The 14,227-nt window shown below is 48.0% G+C and overlaps 1 protein-coding gene across 12 annotated transcripts in view; it reads right to left on the bottom strand.

Annotated features, from left to right (window-relative positions):
- The window catches only part of CACNA1C (calcium voltage-gated channel subunit alpha1 C), a 643,199-nt gene that overhangs the window by 89,947 nt on the left and 539,025 nt on the right, over window positions 1-14,227 (bottom strand). For all 12 annotated transcript variants that reach the window (XM_021690729.1, XM_021690726.2, XM_021690718.2 and 9 more), the window contains 8 exons: window positions 13,820-13,926; window positions 11,540-11,627; window positions 10,869-10,976; window positions 9,940-9,992; window positions 9,469-9,615; window positions 7,883-8,084; window positions 6,148-6,306; window positions 5,454-5,564 (listed from right to left, as the gene is read on the bottom strand). In XM_021690729.1, the coding sequence (XP_021546404.1) occupies window positions 5,454-5,564; window positions 6,148-6,306; window positions 7,883-8,084; window positions 9,469-9,615; window positions 9,940-9,992; window positions 10,869-10,976; window positions 11,540-11,627; window positions 13,820-13,926 (975 nt within the window). The remainder of the gene's footprint in view (window positions 1-5,453; window positions 5,565-6,147; window positions 6,307-7,882; window positions 8,085-9,468; window positions 9,616-9,939; window positions 9,993-10,868; window positions 10,977-11,539; window positions 11,628-13,819; window positions 13,927-14,227) is intronic.

Raw genomic sequence — 14,227 nt, 5'->3', positions numbered from 1 at the left:
CACAGATGGACTCCTCGGGACAACAGACTGAGGGAAGGAGGAGCTGCTTTCTTTGTCAGCATCGGCCAGTGCCTCCAGCCTCACCCTCTTTCTGCTTCTCTGCCCTCCGAGAAGCAGCCAAGCCTTCATTGCCCTCATGTCCTCTTTCCGGAAAGGTAACAGGGGCTACAAAAAGTCCCCAGAGCAGAGACAATATGGTGGCTGCTGAATTACTGCTCCACTGTTAGGTCACACAATGAAATGTTGGCCAAGATCTCTGTGTTGGGGGCAGGGGACAGGAGTCACAGCCCAGACAGTTACAAGGCATGCTGGAGCCTAGCAATAGAAGCCAGGGCAGGGTAAGAGTGCCAGGCAGGGCCGAGCTGGAGAAAGGATGTGGCTGGAAGGCTGGCATCTCCTCGGGAAGTGACGTCAAAGCTGTCGGGAAGCAAGTCTCTGGCCAGCAACTGAGATGCGCAAGGACAAGGTTCTACACCCTGAGGAGGGGTCAGGCAAGAACAGGGTATAGGCTGAGGGCTCTCAGATTTCAGTTTCACTAGGGCACTAAAGCACTGTCAGGAAACCTAGTCTGAAGCCCAAAAGACTGGGAAGAAGTGTAGCTGGGTGCCCCAGGGATCACCAGGGACACAACCCCTAGAAGCAGACTAATTCCAGACTGCACCTGCCAGGGCACCTTCTCCGCCTCCCGTAGGGCCTTCCTGAGCTCAGAAACTGGGGGGGACAGGATCCACAGGGAAGAAGCCTCAGCACTTGCAGCTGACAAGGACCGGGGAAGTCCAGGGATGACAGAGAGGGCTGGCCAAGTCAGGAGAAAATCCACATTGTGGGATCCCAGAGCAAGAGACTGTCTTACCCCGTCAAGAGGGCTTCCACCATGATAAGTCACTTTTTGGCAGAAAACTAACAGCTGGAGAGAGAGTGGGGAGGGTGAGGTAAACCAACTGGCTTCATGAAGCCAGAGCAGCTGGGCTGAGGAAACCAAGACAGACAGAGGACAGCAGAAGCTCGGAATATTATGGGAAAGAAGCAGTGTCCAGAGCTGTGCTGCCCAACATAGCAGCAGCCGGCCACATTTGGCTATATAATTTTAAATTAATTAAATATATTTGAAAAACCAACCCTTCGCTCTACTAACCACATTTCAAGTGCTCAACAGCCACAGAAGGCTAGTGGTTATATTGCAGACAGTGCATAAGGAACATCGCAGGAAGTTCTATTAGACAGAGCTGGTCCAGAGGCCTCACTTCATCCCCTAGGTTTGAAATGCCTTGGGGCCCTAATTTGTCCTGCAACATGAAAGCAAGTCCCAAGGCTTTGGCTGCTCTTATTCAAGAAGGCTGAGGTGCCAGGAAGGTCAATGAGTGATTTCATTTTGGTTCTGTTCGCCTCTCAGTCTGGGAGAAAGCTGAAAGGGAAGACCAAGGTTTTGATCACAGGGAGCTGCCAGGGTCAAATCCCCTCCAGCATCCTCCCCTGGGGGGAGATACGGAGTGGGCAGCAGCCAAGGGGCACGAGATACCTCTCAGTAATAGCAGACCTGCTTCTTCATCCCTCCATGACCCATGTGAAAGTTTATAGGGAGCAGAGCAGTCAGGAGCCTTTCACTGGTGGAACCCCTGCCTTCCTGGGGGCAAACCAACTTCTGCTGAGGAGGGCAAGCCTGGAACCCCTCCGCTCCCTCCTCCCCTCTTCATTGTGCTTGCTGAGTCATTGTTAACAGCAAATCCCAGCCAACCAAGTGACATCATCAGCCCTTCTGGTACTAAAACCTGTAGTTAACAGTGGAGTATCTGTGCCTGGCACTGCTTCCCGAACCAGGTTCTTGCCTCTCTCTCTCCATGGTGATGTCAGAGCTGCCCAAGTGGGCTGAAGCCTTGGGACCACCCAGGGTCATCCTGTCAGCCAGAAAGCGTTTGCTGGTGGCTTCCCTTTCTCCTGCCATTCTCACCTTGGGTAAAGTCCAATCTGGAGTTTTCACTGGGATTGTACAGAATCTATGGGTCAGTTTGAAGAGAACTTACATGTTTATAATATTGAGTTTTCCAACTCATGAACACAATATATTTCTCAACTTACTTAGTTTTCTTTAGTTCCTTTCTATGAAATTTTATAGTTTTCTCTGTAGAGATTTTTGACATTTTTTATTAGATTTATTCCTAGGCATTAGATGCTTTCCAATTCCCTTTAGGAGAACAACCCAGTTATCTAGTTACCTTCAGACAATTCTAACCAGGACTTTTCCATGCTGACCAAATTGGTCCTACACATGTAGGACTCAGGTACCATTCAGTGTCTCTTACTCTAGGGAAGGGATCTCCTCTGGTTTGCTATTAGGTGTTGAAATCAATACTACTATTACCTACTGCATTCTGTTCAGACATCCCCACAGATCCCTCACGTTTTGGTGGGGGACTGAATTGCTCTAAACTGGTTTATACTCACCCATAGTTTTTGGTGTGTTTGGAATAGAGTGTCAACTTAAGGAGTGGGACAGTTGGATTTAGGGCAGGGATTTACTTGAGTAAAGTCATTTTCCATGGTATGGTGAGGAGAACAGAAATGAAGAACTTGGCAACATCAATCACCACGAAGACAACAAAAGAATGAAACAAGGTACAAAGTGACCAGCCAACCAACTGACCAACCAACCAATCACAGAGACTGAAAGGATAGAGAAGAAAAGTCAAGCACTGAGAACTTCCGGTAACGTTTCCCTGGCTACGGTAGATGCGTCTTCTACATCCTTGCTGCCTAACTGTCCTTTTATACATAATGCTTACAAGTGTAGACTCGTTCATATCATATATAAAGAATCATGCCAGTGAAATAAAAGGTGCTGAAGAGAATCTCAGTTAACGGTGAGATATGAAAGCTGTTCTGTATTTCAGAAGCTGCTGGTGCTTGGGCCACACCCAGCCAGATATTTCTACCAGGTCTTCAAGTCATTTTTGGTTTGATTTGCTGCCTGAAATTTTGGAGGATGCTTTTCCTGGGGTCTATTCCCTAAATGAAGAACATAGCTTAATGAGAACCCAGGGCACCCTGCTCTCCTTAAGTCCCAACTGGTCAACCTTCTTTGGCCAGCCAGGTCCAGTGACCTTTACCCCTCTATTGCCAGAAGTCCCTTTAGAGATATTCACAGAAATAACCCATTTTACTTTCTCTTTACAGCACAGATTGACCCTGGCATATGTGAAATGCAAACGGTCCCAGGATGGCTCTCTTACTTCTTTGGGAAAAGTCTTTCTTATTTTACTCCATCTTATCACAGCAGGAAACTAGGGATTGAGGAAACTAGGAAACTCGCTTTATGGTTTAGACGACCACAGCTAGCTACTTCCGAGGAAATGGCTTATTCCTTGATCTGCAAACTTAGGTAAGGGGATCTTTCAGGCTGAGGCCCCTGCAGGGATCAATTTCATTTGCTTCGTAGGGCAGGTCTGCCCAATATATCTTCTGTGGTCATGAGGAATAATTCACAAAGTCCACTGCATGGCTCTGCAGACTGTATCAGACATCATCAGAGACACATCTGAGTCAACTGTGGAATGATTCAAGGCTTTGAAATATTTAAACCATATGTCTCGTGAAACTAGGTGAAAGTGATGCCAGTTTCCCTACGAGAGGCTGTCATCTGTGACTGAAGCTCAACTTGGCAATAATCCCGCATTCCCAGCCTCACCGGTCATGTTGCTATGGGCTATGAACCTGTTAGTACTGTGGGGCCACGTGGCTTGGAACAGGACCACAGGTAAGCAGAGGTCCCATGGGCCCTATGGAAGGTGACCAGGGAGATTCAGTGGTCTTCTTTAGGTCAGGACAAAATTTATGCCCCTGAAAGGGACTGGGCTTGGAAGGGAAAGTGAAAAGAGTATATTTAGTACCCTGGAGGAGGTAGGAAATACCATTATTATCACCAAATGACATTTACTAGGAGTCTTATTCTCTGAAAATTAGCCAAGATCCCTAGGCATTCTTTGAGAGAAGGAACCAACATTGCAAGAATATGATCTGTTTTATCTTAAAGTCCCTCACAGGTTGTTTCCCTCTTTCTGAAAAGCACCGGCAGTACACTTGACATGGAAGATGCTTGCTAACAGCTTGGCATGGTGGAAATTACATCGACTATAAAGTCAGATTCTATTCCCAGTTCTGCCACTTAATAATGGTGTAATTAATATTACACTTAATTGTTCTGAGCTTCACTTCCCTCTTCTCTGAAATGAGGATGCTAATACCTATGTTATGAGGGTGTTTTGAGGATTACGTGCAATGAGGTATGTGTAGCACATGGTAGGTTATTCAGAAATGTTAGTTGAATTTTAATTCAGAGAAGATGATAGACATCTTGTTAAATGAATATGGATCCAACAGCCAAGGAGCACCCCCCTGTCCCATTTAACTCCAGGACAAGTAAAAACTTGAATAAAAATGGAACATATGGAAAGGACCCTTCCTTTTTGTCTCCTGTTGATCTGTGTTGAATCTGTAAAAACCAGTAAAGGAGGGGGAGAGAAGGCTCAAATAGCTAGAGAGTTTTCCTCAAGTCTGTAGCCATATAATTCTCTTAGAACCAACTCTTTCTTTCTCATCGCTCTCCAAAAGGAGTTGCAGCTATACCCTCTCTCAGGAGCAGCTGCCTGTGTTGTGAATCCCAGGCCAGTGGATGCCAATGATTCTGACCTGTCTTCAGGGGTGGAAGATGGCGGGTGATGCTCAAGTCAGTCTCCTCCTCCATTAGTCAGGAGAATGGGGGTGGGGCTGGTTAGGGAGGGCACAGAGAATCCAAAGTGACAGACAATCCAACCTTCCCTACCCTACCTCATTCAGCCAATGGTTCTCATCTTTCTCCTAGCCTTTTTTCCTAGAAGTTGCTCGCAAGTAGCAAACCTCAGACATTTGCCTTTCTGGTACTAGAAAGCGCTAGGGAACAATGATGTAGCCTCTGAACGGGAGGACCCCATCAGCTGGGAAACTGAGCCTGAGCAAATGAAGCCCTGGCTGAGCTTTTTACAATGAGGGTGGTCTGTGGCTGATGAAGTGAGAGGGCAGTAGAACAGCAGCCCAAGTGAATCTGGGGGGCTGGTTGTGAAGAGGTTTGATTTGCCAGTCTGTGGGCACGGTTTCTTCCAGATTATGTGCTGGGGGATGAGGGTGGAGACAGGGTGGGAAAGACAAGAAGAATCATCATCTGCCTCCTTGGAAGAAGAGGCTCAGCACAGGGAGGAATCTGTTTCCTATATTTCCCAGCCACAGACTAGAGTGGAGACTATCTCAAGGGGTTGTTCTGGTACAACTCCTGGTAGGTTTAGGAGTTGTAACATTTATCTTCCAAGAAGATGGGGTCTTTCACTGATTATTTCTGCCCCTCACTCTCCTTCTTTCAGTACTGGCACTCCCCCTTGTCCATCCCTCCAGTGCCTGCAGACCAGACAACTTTTTCAGAGGCCTACCTTGGGTTTGAAGGCAATGAGCTTCAGAATCATCTCCACGGTGAAGAGGCCAGTGAAGAGCATGTTGAGGATGTTCATGGCAATTTTGAAGAGGCAGCTCTGGCCGTAGTGCTGAGGGGAGGGGAGGGACTGTCAAAACGAGGCAGGGGCATCCCTACTCCTTACCACCCTCCTCTCAACAGAGATCTTCCTTGAACCAAGCCCTGGAAGGCCATTCACATCTCTGTGGGCAGCCAGGTGGACTCAGGAAATCCTGCAAATTCTTCCCTTCTCTGCTAGCTCTGAAAACACAGGTTATGACACCTTTATGGAGACTTCTGGTTCTCAAGAGAGCTCAAGCACAAGTTGACCTCCCTGAAGAGAGGTGAATATAGAATCAACCTCTGTACCCATGCCTCACAGTAGCAAACTCTTCAGGCTCCCCCTCTGTTCTCCATTTCCTTCAGTCTAAGCGTTTTATTAACCCAGGCCTCTATGGATTGTCTTATAAGGTCCCAGAGAGGAGCTCATCCTTGAGAAGGGACACTTGTCCTTCTCCATCTTGGAAAAGAGGACAGTTCTTCTGCTCTTTCTGTCTCTCTTGGCCAACATGAAGGTGCCCCACTGGAGTCAGCCATGCAGCTCTTCTACACTTCATCTCCTCCCCTAGCATCCTCCTTCCTGCAGGCATCATGGATCGTTCCCTCAGACTGACCTGCATGGCCAAGCAGATGGTGTTGAGCAGGATGAGGACGAACATCAGGTATTCAAAGTAGGTGGAGTTGACCACGTACCACACTTTATACTGGTGCTGGTTCTTGGGAATGTACCTCCGCAGGGGCCGGGCCTTGAGGGCATATTCCACGCACTGTCGCTGGGAGGGAGGCAGCGGGAGGGGCGGGGCGGGGATGGAGAGAGCGGGTTAGTAACCTGGATGATGTGTGTGGGGATGGCAGAGGAGGTGGGGTGTGGATGAAACTGCAAACCTGGGGCATCAGAGAAATAATCTACTTATCTAGCTCATTTACAGGTTTGAGATGTTATTTGGACTTTTTTTTTTTTCCTATCACTCCCTTAATCAAGGAAATAATTGCCTCTAGTCAGTTTCCTTACCAAGATTTTGTCAAGGAGTTTGTGTCTCCTTTTTTCAACTCGGTAATGCCTTGTATACTGCTGACACTTAGGTGGCATTTGATGAATACTTACAGAATGACAGATACTTGGTCTTCCCATTGATTATTTCCTATGCCACAGACTCTCCTTGGGGCACTTCTTAACTTTTCCTTCCTGTCCTAAGTCAGTCTCCCTTATTTACCCATGTCCACAAGATCAGAAGACATAGTTCAGGGACAGGGGATCAGATCTTGGGGCTAGCTAGAATCATGGGACTCCAGCACAGATTCATTTTCTGTGCACTGGGCCCAGATTCCCGTATCAGAAACTGGGGACTCACTCCAGCCTCTTCACTTACCCTCAGCCTCCACACCCAATCTCTAGGCCTGACCAATTTTATTTCTTATCCTGTCCACCTCCACTATCATTAACCTGATAGTAGATCAGGGTCTAATCATCTCATCTACACTTTCTAATTGGCTTCCTTCTTTCCCATCTTACTTCCAATCCAAAGGCCATACAGCAGCCAGAATGATGAGTCTAAACCCAAGAGGTTGACATCAAAACCCATGAGGGGTCCAGTTGGCCTAACTGGTGTAGAGCTGAATGTCTTGTGCCCTTACCTACCCATACAAGACCTTAAGTCACTCATGGACAGGGATACAGTTCCCCCTGACTCTCCCCATCGGGGAGCCTAGTTGGGGAAGCGACCTCAGTGACCACATGCTGCAGCCCACTGTAACAGCTTCATTCCTCCCTGACAGAGTTTCCAGCTCTTTCTCATAGGCCAACAGAATACCTCCCAGTACTGGCATTCCCATATCATTCCTCCTTAAGCCTACTTGCCCCCACCTCATGCACAGGCCTCTGTGTTTTCTTTAAGAAACCATTTACTAGTGGTTTTCTAAAGCCCCTCTCTTCCCCACCCTGAAACTCTCACTCCCTCATTGCTCTAGTTTCTTTCTTCATTATCAATGTGCCAACCCACGTGAACACTTCCTGCCTTGTCAACTTCTGAGACACAGGGTATGAGGTTTTTTTCCCCCACAGAATCCAACATAGTCTCCTTAAGTAGATGCTTAACCAATATTTGTTGGCTGAATGCATTTGCCAGATCCAGGATTTGCATTTCTTTTGTCCAGGCCCTTCCAGAAGACTGACAGCCCTATTCCCTTGTTGAGGAGCAGACAGATGATCTTAGTATCTGCATGGATCACTCTCCTGACTCCAGCCTCTCTTCTGGGTGGGCCACAAGCTGCCAACTGCTGTCATTCCTCACGTAGCCTTGCTCCCCCCCACTGCCCTGCTACCTGTTCCTCTCCTTCCTAGGAAGCTACCTGGTTCTTGTCCAGCTCACAGTTCTTGTATTCCTGCTCCCCCTGCTCCTGGAAGGTGACAATGACGAAACCCACGAAGATATTCATCATGAAGAAGGCAATGATGATGATATAGATGATGAAAAAGATGGAGATTTCCACACGGTAGTTGTAGATGGGGCCCTTGTCTTCTGTGTGGGAGTCGATGGAGCGGTACAGCAGCCTGCAGGAGGAGACAGGCCCCAGAGGGAAGCAGAGAAGCAGTGTTACCTCTGTGGAATGATGGCACCACTGCTCCTAGGGATCCTCGGATCAGGGGTGCTGGAAACAGCTCTAGGCTGGGAGTCAGAAGATCTGGGTTCAAGTCCCAGCTCTGCCACTTACTGGTGTGGGACCATGGGCAAATCACTTAACCTCTTAGAGCCTCAGATTCTTCATCTGTACAATGGAGACAATAAGCCTAACTTTCCTACCTGGCAGGGTGGTTGATATAATGTATATGGAGGGTGTTTCGAAACCATCAAAAATTATTTTAATGTAAAATGAGTCATGGACATTGATTTCAAATACTAGAAATATTAGTAAATACTGAAACAGCTTTGCAAACTGGTATAGACTCAGAGGATGTTACAACGAATATAAAAGAAATCTATCTGAGAGCAAATATCCATTTAGATAAAAATATTAGATAAAAAATGACCCAGGCTTATTTAGATCATCAGCAATGGTTTGGATTCATACTTAGGTAGTTTACATGTGTATGCCATTCATTTGGGCCTGGACTACGTGCCCATGATGCTTATTCCTCTTCATGGATAGGGATTATCTCCTCTCTCTCCTTTGTTACTCTGCACAGTACTCAGTTATTCTCTAGGTATTATCTATATTTTACCACCTAAGAATGGTGACTCTCATATCAGATCCATGTGCTATTACTGACTTAGAAATATTTAGAATTTTCTCTTTTAAATAATAATTTCCCTGGAATACACTAGGTAGGGGGTATGGGGAAGCAGTTGTCTACACAGGATATATGGAACAACCTGGTAGAGGTGATGCAGTGTAAAAGGCCAGCCAGGTTGGTCTAGGCATTATCTCTGCAGAGGAATTTGGACTCAGGCTTCTGTTCCTTTCTTACGTCTCACTGTAATTATAGGCAAGGCTTTTTCTAAGGAGATGGGGGTAGAGTCTAAAAGATAGCTATCTTGGCCATCTCTACCCACATTGAGTGCATGTTGGGAGCAGTACTCTTGAATCCTATGGTAATCCAGGGGCTCATACCTAGAGAAACTCACCCCACTCCTAGATGCCATGAGAGTAATGACAAAGACCCCTGTCATTGGGGCTCACTCTGAGGTAGGGAGGGGAAGATAAACGAAGCTCACTTTTGGTTGGAATTTCTGAAATGTTGACATCTTCTAGAAAAAGAAGAGTCTATGTTTCAGCAGTGACCATGGAACGCAGATTGTTTTAGAAACAAACCCTCATTGCTTGGGAAGGACACAGGTAAGTATGACTTCTGGGAAGGAGTGTGGGAGAATAATAAAACTTGGGGAATGTCTTGACCTCTAATATCAGGGTGGGCAGGCCTTGATTTGTATACTCACTCCGGCCACCCCTCAAAGGTAGAGACGGTAAAGAGGGCCATCATGGCCGCCAGAACATTGTCAAAGTCAAACTTGCTGTTCTCCCAGCTGCGGGGTTGGATGATGGGGTGGTCGACCTCCCCGTCCTTGTATGTGATGTAGTTACCCCTGAGAAAGAAGGAAGAGTTAATTCTTGGGTCTCTCACCTCCCTTCACACCTGACCCACCAATGACTCCTGGCTTGCTGGGTGGGATGAGACTGGCCAGGCTTAAACCCTACAGTGCTAGCCATTGGAAAGAACTTGAGAGGGTAGACCTTTCAAGAATAGATAATCTTACATGTCATGTCAATGTGATCAAATTACCCATGGGTCAAAGTTCAGCTGTCAGTGCCATCTCAGAAAGAATGGGTTGTCCCTCCTCTCAGGCCAAGTCACCAACCTCCCAGAGTTAACTAGCTTTGGTGCTGGCTGCCCCCCTGCTTGTACTCACTTGCATTCCGCCTCAGTCTGTTTGGAACTATCTGAGCAGGTGTAGAGCTTTCCCTGGAAGGCAGAAGAACAAAGTGATTGGAGATGTTCATTAATCAATGAATCAGTCAAAAAATGATTAGTGATCATCTCTATAGCCCAGCACTATACTAAGGACTTGGGATGAAAAGTGCAAGGAGAGCAGAATTGAATTGGGAAGATATGACTTGTATATACAAAGCAGGCAGTGAATAAAGATGCTCAGTGTTGCAAGTACCACTGAAATAAAAAAAATAAAAAAAAAAAAGGGAACTCTACTCCGTGAAAGCTGGACTCTTTCAGCTGGCCTGAAGAAGAGAAGTGGAACAGGGTTTGGAGGGACAAATTAGATGGGAGGAAATCAGGGGAATTTATATGGTCGGTGGGAGAAGGCAGGGGGAAGGATGCTTCAGATGGGAGAACAGCAAAAATAAAAGGATTAAGGCAGAAAGAGCAGAGACCATGGACACCAGCCTCACCATAGCTGAGGGGTCTTGTCTGGATGCAGTGAGAGAGAACCTGGGTGGATGCAGGGTTCTGAAAGCTAGGTGAAGAAGGGTGGATTTGATGCTGTTGATAACAGGGGACCATTTCGGGTTTTAAGCAGGTGACTGACATGAGGTTTCAGAGGATAAGAGGCCCTCTCCCTTTCTTGCTAGAAGGATGAGCAGGCACTGCAAGGGCAGGCTGCGCTGTGAGGGCGAGGGGTCCTTGGCCTGGTGGAGAGCACCCCCTTCCAGGCTCTTCCTCTTCCCCTGGGGGACGCTGAGAGGAGGGTGGCTGGAGGTTCCACTCATCCCAAGTCTGACTCAGGCCGCTGTCCTCTTTTGGTTGTATCTGCCAGCTCTGTTTCTCAGGAATACTGAGAGGAGGGGAAGGAAGCAGGAGCACAGATCAGAGTCAAGATGTTACCTTGAAAAGCTGGACCCCGATGCAGGCGAACATGAACTGAAGCAGTGTGGTGACAATCACGATGTTCCCGATGGTCCGGATGGCAACAAACACGCACTGAACCACGTGCTGCAGTGGGAAGAGAGGGCAGGGGAAGGGATGGTGTTCTGGAAGTGCCTGCAGCCTGAGCTTCCTTCAGCTAAGCCATGAGCCTTTCTGAGGAGGCTGAATGGGCAACGCCTTTGCCAAAAGGGGAAATTCAGACTCAAACAGGCAAAGAACCTTCCCAGGTTCACATGGCGATGGAATCCAATGGAACCCAAAGTCCCCTGTTGGGCTCTAGGTGACTTTAGGGACAAAAGCCCTGCTAGCTTCCCATTTTATAGGGGTAGGAATATGGGGACCTCATCATTATGTGGGGCCCTGGGTTAGTGTGTGCATCTCCTTCTTGTGAAAGTTTTGCTTAGACGTTCTGATTTTGAATGGCTGCCTGTCCTTGTTCTCTTCTCCCTGAAGTAGAACTGGTGGTACAGGCAGGAGAGTCCAGGCTCCCACACAGCAGCCACTTGCCCTGGCTATTTCTCTGCCCTCCAGCCTACCGCCCCCCCATCCCCTTGTTTAACTTCCGCCAACCCCCAGCCAGGTAGATGCTTGCTGAGCTGCTGGCTACCCCCCAGACCCATGCTTCTCACCTTTAGCCCCTTGGCCCTGTTGATGGCCCTCAGGGGCCTGAGGACTCGCAGGACTCGTAAGATCTTCACCACGTTGATTGCGCTGGACCTGGGAGAGGGAAATAGGGCAGGCGAGTAAGCTCCTCTTTTGGTTGAGCAGGAAATAAGGTGGTGAGGGGGTGTGTTGACAGGCTGACCCCAGGCCAACTTGAGAAAGTGTAAAGTCTGTTTTGGGGGATTTTTCTCACCCTGGGACCATTCTCTACTCCCACCTCCCACCCCCTAGAAGAGCCTAGAACTTGCCGGTGACCCTGGGACTTCCTGTTGGTGTGTAAATAACATGAAAAGCAATTTACCATGAGTCATTAGCACTATAATGTGCTACTCAGGGGAGCTTTAGACAAGAAAAGAGAAACCCGAGCTCGGCCACTTAACAGCCAGTTCACTGAGGATAAATTTTCTAACTTTTCTGAACCCTAGTTTTTCGTCTGTAAAGTGGGCCTCATAAGGTTGTTGCAGGGATTAAATGAGGAAACATATCTGTATCATCTAGCAATGTGCTTTGCACATATTATGAACAATAAATGGTAACTTTATTAGATGGTGGAGATTCAGGCTTTGTTTGCTGGAGGTGATGGGCGGGGGAGGAGATATTCTGGATCTCCAAACATGTGTCCTAGGTAGTTGCCCATTACGTGCGTATATGAAACCCACTGGTTCATAGCACACTCAGAACTTGAAAGAATGGATTCTACACAGCAGGTCCTGCATACCTGGATGCTAGGGCCTGGCCAGGATCTCTGGGAGCTTCAGGCTTTTTCTGTTCCCCAGTGGAAATGAGGCACCAGGGTGCAGTTCTCCCCAGAAGCCCCTCAGCAGGAAGCCTACATGGTTTCTGGAGTTATTCATCAACCCAACCCAGGTGGGGTCTATCACAACCCTCACACACTACCCTGATTGAGATATCCTCTCAAACTTTCAGAGAGCTTGTACCCACCTTGGGACCTAAAAAAAATGTATGACACCTCAGACAGGGCTGATTTCATTCTACATGAGGTCAGGATAATGTGCTCAAGAGGGAGCTGGTAGAAAGATCGGATTTCTCTGGTTCATGGCTCTTTTACCCCGAAGGATTTAAAGGGCATTCCTAGTCATCCCAGTGTCTCAGGGAGGGAGTCTGTTTGCACTGAATGGCAATGGAAGGGATTTTAAGATCAGGTGGGGGAAAGCACAGACAAGGGGGGGTTTGTTTCTTGGTTCCAGGTTAAATAGTAGTTTAGTGGTAGTGCTGGGATTAGAATCTAGACCTGTAGGCTCCTAGGCAGATAGCTGGGATAATACAACTGATGATCACAGAAAAGGTCTCACTCCTCATGTCCCCATGTCCACTCTTTCTAGGCTTACCATGAAAATACCCTTGGGAAGGGAGACCCAGGACCCTTTTTCCTCTGCAATTGGTGTGACCTTGGGCAAGTCTCATGCCCTGAACCTCAGTTTTCCTGTCTATAAAATGGTGGTAACAGCCCCTGCTCTGCCTGCCTCATAGGTTTTTTTGTGAGGACCACAGAAGATTGTACATCTGAAAGTGCTCTGAGGTTGAAGGGCAGGGTTAACATTAGCAGCAGATAGAACTTGGGAGACACTAGTAATCGGATCCTGTTAATTGAGCAAATTGGCAACCTTGGTTGTACACTGGAGTCTCCTGGAGAGCTTTTAGAACTCCTAAAGCCCAGGCCTGTACCCCAGACCAATTAAATAAAAACTTGGGGAGAGGGATCCAGGTAAATGTCCTTCCTGAAACTACTCAGGTGATTCCACTATGAAGCCAAGATTGAGAATCGGTAAGTCCCCTCTCTCTTTCTCTTTCCCCCACCCACCTTCTTCTCATCAGGTTCTTTGACTGGAGAGAGAAAGGGAGGGAAGATGGTCAGGAAGATCAGAGCTGGTCACAGCAATGCCAGGCCCTTGGAGCTGAGGGTAGCCAAGGGCACTGGGCACGTGGTGGAGGAGGCAGGAAGGCCCTGGAGACATTCCTCCATTATAACTGGGCCCGGCCCTGCCTGTCATGGCAAGATCCAGATATTTAAACATCTTCTTGCTGGATCAACATACCCCCAAGTGTCACACCATTAAGGACGTGTACAAAAAGCCATCATGTTTTACAAGTCAGGGGCCCCACCCCATTCCTGTCACAGTCACACCGGTGGCCATGCAGGAATGCCCTCCAGAGTCTTGGTCATCCTCTCTGACACCCATTTCCACTTGTGTGCCCCCATATGGGGCCGAGGGAGTCCTACTCACTGGATGCCAAAGGAAATGAGGGACACGCTGACCACCAGCAGGTCCAAGATGTTGAAGTAGTTTCGGCAAAAAGAGCCCTTGTGTAGGAAAGCCCCATAAGCAGTCATCTGCAGGGAGGCACAGAGAAACACGAGCATGAGTGGTCCCTGCCCAAGCTCCAGAGACCCCCTCATGCCTCCCTCTCCTCCCACAGCATCCCTTGGGTGGGGCAAGCTGAAGAGCAGTGAGAGGACCGGGGGCAGGCAGGACTGCAGAAGGAGAGGCAGGACCGAGGACAGCATTCTGCAACCATTTATACAACCACCACACAATCCCCAGCTCTGGATGGTTAAGTGGTTCCTTCTACCTACTAGACCACACCAGACTCTTCCATCCTATATTTGGAGCCTTTTCAGATTGGGCACTGCC

Source organism: Neomonachus schauinslandi, chromosome 5 (genome assembly GCF_002201575.2).
Source record: "Neomonachus schauinslandi chromosome 5, ASM220157v2, whole genome shotgun sequence".
Lineage (NCBI taxonomy): Eukaryota > Metazoa > Chordata > Mammalia > Carnivora > Phocidae > Neomonachus > Neomonachus schauinslandi.
The sequence above is the reverse complement of the archived record's forward strand: the minus strand, read 5'-3'. Positions and strand labels throughout refer to the sequence as shown.